A 3,585-nucleotide genomic window follows, 5' to 3' on the forward strand; every position below is an offset into this window, starting at 1 on the left:
AGAGAAAAGGGGAGGACCCGAGGAGGCGCAGGGGAGAGGGGGGAAGGAGGGATTTGGAGGAGGACTGGAGGAGGTGGGCGTGGGTGGGGTTGGAACGTGGGGCTGCAGGCTCTCGCTGCTTGTTGTCAGCGACGTTGACGAAGATCTTGTCGAAGATCTTGTAGAGGCCGGGGATGTAGGCGACGGGGCGGTGGACCACCTCGTCGCCCTCGTAGACCCACAGCGACTGGGTGTGCTTCTCGACGGAGCCGATGTAGGTGTCGGGGCGGAAGAGGATGTGCTCGAGCTGGGACTTCTTCTGGTAGGTCTCCTCCACGGTCCTGCCCTTGCACGCCGCCGTTGGCGATGTTGCTAGTCTGCAGGGGGAGCGCGTGGGCCATGGGTTGCTACGGCGGAGGAGGGGAAGATTCTGGAGAAGAGGAATCGCTGCAACAGTAGTTTTTTTTTTGGAACCGGGCCCGGAACCGACGGTTCCAAAATTATTGGAACCGGAACCGGGCCCATAGGCCACGGGCCGGTTCCGGTTCGGAACCGCGGGCCCAGTCAACGGGCCGGTCCCGGGTTTGACCCGGGCCGGTTCCGGGCCAAAACCGGCCCGTGGCCATGTCTACTTTGAACCTTTCTTTGTTTTTTCTTTAAACTGAAGTCTCTCTCTCAAACTACTCTCCTCTCTCTCTCTGTTCCCCGCAGCCATTCCATGGCGCCAAGCTTGGTCTTCCTTTAGTAAATGAGGCTTCTTTTATTCGGGTGCATCCGAAAGCTGTGACCACTTGTCTAGCCTTTTCTTGATTTTACCAAGGATCGTTGAGAACCGCGCCGTACTCGAGCCTGTGATGTGGAGGGGCAAATCAAAGTCTTGAAGATGCAGCCTGGAGGGGATTAAACAGGATCTCCCAATTGAGCATCAAGAACTGAATGGCAGGGACAACAGGAGTCGTGTGCGTCGATGCGCGCTTCTGGGGCACAAAGTTGTGAAAGAAGAAAGCAAATCCAACTCAAATGGCAAGATTTAGGATGAGTACTCATTTATACAAGCTGCCATCTGTGAAGTTCATCCTCATAGGTGCATAACATGTTAAATGAGAAAGACTAAACTTCATTAGACTTGATCTGTAATGGAACAATCAGAAAGCAGTGGTGTTTCGCATGAATGAAGCAATTACAGGAAACAAACCAAAAGCGCCTTCATCAGAAAAAAGAAAATTCCTCTACCTTGCCAGTCTGTTGACTTTCAAATACGGCAAGGCACCGATGACGTTGTCATAGTCACTGCGGCTGACAGGGTGCTGCATTGACAACAAATGAACTCTTGTAAGAGTGAATCCCAAATTATGACCACATCAAAGAAGCTCATGTCGACACGATAGCATTCACAAATTACATTGCAATCTCAATGAAGTTCTCCCATTGAGATCATTTACCACAAATAATATCACAGAAAGTTGAGAAGCTATTGCCAACATGAAAGGTAGACCTCAGGAAAGAAGAAGAAGGAATTATCATGTCAAAGGACCTAGCTCAAGATGAAAGTTAGAAATTTTAAAAAAGATTATTATTTAAATAGATATTGCCATTTTCGCATCAAAGAAATCAATTTATTGATCATCTGCTATTGTAATTGATTCTGCAAACAAAGGCAACAATTCATGCTCTCATGGATGACTATATGTTTCATGATGACAATGCAAACAATGTAAGGTGCAAGAGCGTCATGTTATAATTGCATGTCGACATTTGAATAAAATTACTATCTTCAACTAAGAAACCACCAAGGAGGTCAATTAACCAATTTACAAAAGATTTTTCAGGCGCATTTTGTGTACTCATCGATAAATATAACATGCAGTCTTAGTCAAAGGAGAAAGAGGTGCTTCGGGTAGCGGATTGCCAGTGCTTTTACTTGATTGAATCTCTATGGCATCGAGAACAACCATTTGATAGCATTATTCACTCTACAAAAGTTCCATTTATCCACATGAAACCAACTTATTCTTTTGCAAAAAGCCAGTAAATCACCACCTATGTTCCAACTGATCTAAAATTACTACTATGAGATGCACACCAACAGCCAAACAATAAATTATGAACTCCAACCCACTACATTTTACGCCATGTGCACTGCCAAGAGTTCCTTTCGTATACATAGCTTCCCGTAAGCATTTATTTGGGCTACCTTAGCAACCAATGATGAAAGAAAGAAATAGAACAGGTATCTCAAAACCGAGTCCAATTACTGCTGATGCAAATTTGCAAAGTGTGTAAGACCCTGTACTAGATATGAATCAGGATTATAAAACTTTATAGCAGGTAACTGAACTTAGTTGAAGAAAGAAAGACCCCATCGTAGAAGTTAACTATAGTCCAAACAGTCAGAGGCTTCTTCAAAATAGCACGAGGCAGGACACAAGCATATCGATCATTTAAATAAACAGTCCAGAGAAGCAAAAAGCATCACTCCGCACATAGAATGCTAAAGAAGCAAGTCCATGACTGAATCACATAAGAAGGTGGAGGATGAGAAAGAAATGAGTGCACCAGCTTGTCTATTTATTTACAGATGATCCCGCAATTGGTAACTGGTATTCGAAACATAGTTTCAGCAAAATTCAATAACCGTTTTATGCACCCTTTCCTTATCGAAAATAATCATCAAGAAAAGTGCTCTAGTTCCAGTCAATTCTGCAACAAACATGCATTTCTGGCAGAAACTAGCAGCAAGTTAACAAATTAAACAGTAGCAGCAACAAAATCAACAACAGCAACAAATTCCGGGGCAACGACAGTGAATTCCACAAAAAAAAAAAAAAAGAACCCACCATCTTTGACAATCGCAATTTCCTTTTGTTGTTCTTCTTCGCCAGCAGATGCTGCTTCCCAGCTCCCCTCCGCACAATCTTCCCTCTACCCGTCACTCTGAATCGCTTCGCCGAAGCCTACCCACAAAATTCGCCATCACACGAAGCACCAAGAGGCCATTTTTCAACCAACCACTCCTCTCAACAAGATAAACTCGAAGAAGAAGAAAGACCCATCAACAGAGAGACCGAGAGAAACTAGAAAAACCCCAAAAAGCACCTTGTGGGTCTTCATCTTGTAGCCTTTCACGGAGACGACGGTCAGAGGCCTCGGGGGGCTCCGAGGCAGGGGAGCGACCGCGGCGGAGGCATTGCGGGACCGGAGCGAGGGGAACCCGGAGATGCAACGGACGGAGCTGAGCTTCAGGGAGTTGGCCGCGGCATGGAGCGGCGCGAGACGTACCGACCCTCGAGAGGACGGAGGGGGGAGTCTCAGGGCGAAGGAAGCCATGGTCAAGGAAGCCATTGCTTTCTTGTTTTCTGCGTGCTTCTGTATCCTGCGATGAGGTCTTTAGAGGACGATGGAGTAGCGGTGAATATGTGGATAACAGAGACTCAGTGTGCGAGGTCGTCAATATTTGACTTTATTTTTTAGGAAAATACCACCAAAATTCCCTAATTCCCAAACCGCCCTGAACTTTTTTTTATGATACGAAAAATTTCAAATTATGCTACTTGTGATAAATTTACCTTAAATTTTTTTTTGTGACACGAAAAACCTCAAACTATG

General features: G+C 45.4%; 1 protein-coding gene across 1 annotated transcript; it reads right to left on the minus strand.

Moving 5' to 3' along the window:
* Positions 1-1,075: 1,075 nt before the first annotated feature.
* On the minus strand, positions 1,076-3,383 carry LOC115679488 (50S ribosomal protein L35, chloroplastic). The gene is made up of 3 exons (XM_030603085.2): positions 3,076-3,383; positions 2,817-2,933; positions 1,076-1,286 (listed from the first exon to the last, which is right to left on the minus strand). The coding sequence occupies exons 1-3, from the start codon at positions 3,319-3,321 to the stop codon at positions 1,209-1,211; spliced, it is 441 nt and encodes a 146-aa protein (XP_030458945.1). The 5' UTR covers positions 3,322-3,383; the 3' UTR covers positions 1,076-1,208.
* Positions 3,384-3,585: the final 202 nt, after the last annotated feature.

The sequence above is a fragment of the Syzygium oleosum genome, unplaced genomic scaffold (genome assembly GCF_021117445.2).
Source record: "Syzygium oleosum isolate NSW1041296 unplaced genomic scaffold, Sole_v2.1 Sole_v2.04, whole genome shotgun sequence".
Taxonomy (NCBI): Eukaryota; Viridiplantae; Streptophyta; class Magnoliopsida; order Myrtales; family Myrtaceae; genus Syzygium; species Syzygium oleosum.

What these genes read in the sequence shown, in the direction of transcription:
- LOC115679488 (XM_030603085.2), bottom strand. Translation starts at nt 3,321, where the DNA reads ATGGCTTCCTTGACCATGGCTTCCTTCGCCCTGAGACTCCCCCCTCCG. An exon ending in ACAAGATGAAGACCCACAAG is followed by an intron (nt 2,934 to 3,075) that starts GTGCTTTTTGGG and finishes TTTTGTGGGTAG; the next exon opens with GCTTCGGCGAAGCGATTCAG. An exon ending in AATTGCGATTGTCAAAGATG is followed by an intron (nt 1,287 to 2,816) that starts GTGGGTTCTTTT and finishes TTGTCAATGCAG; the next exon opens with CACCCTGTCAGCCGCAGTGA.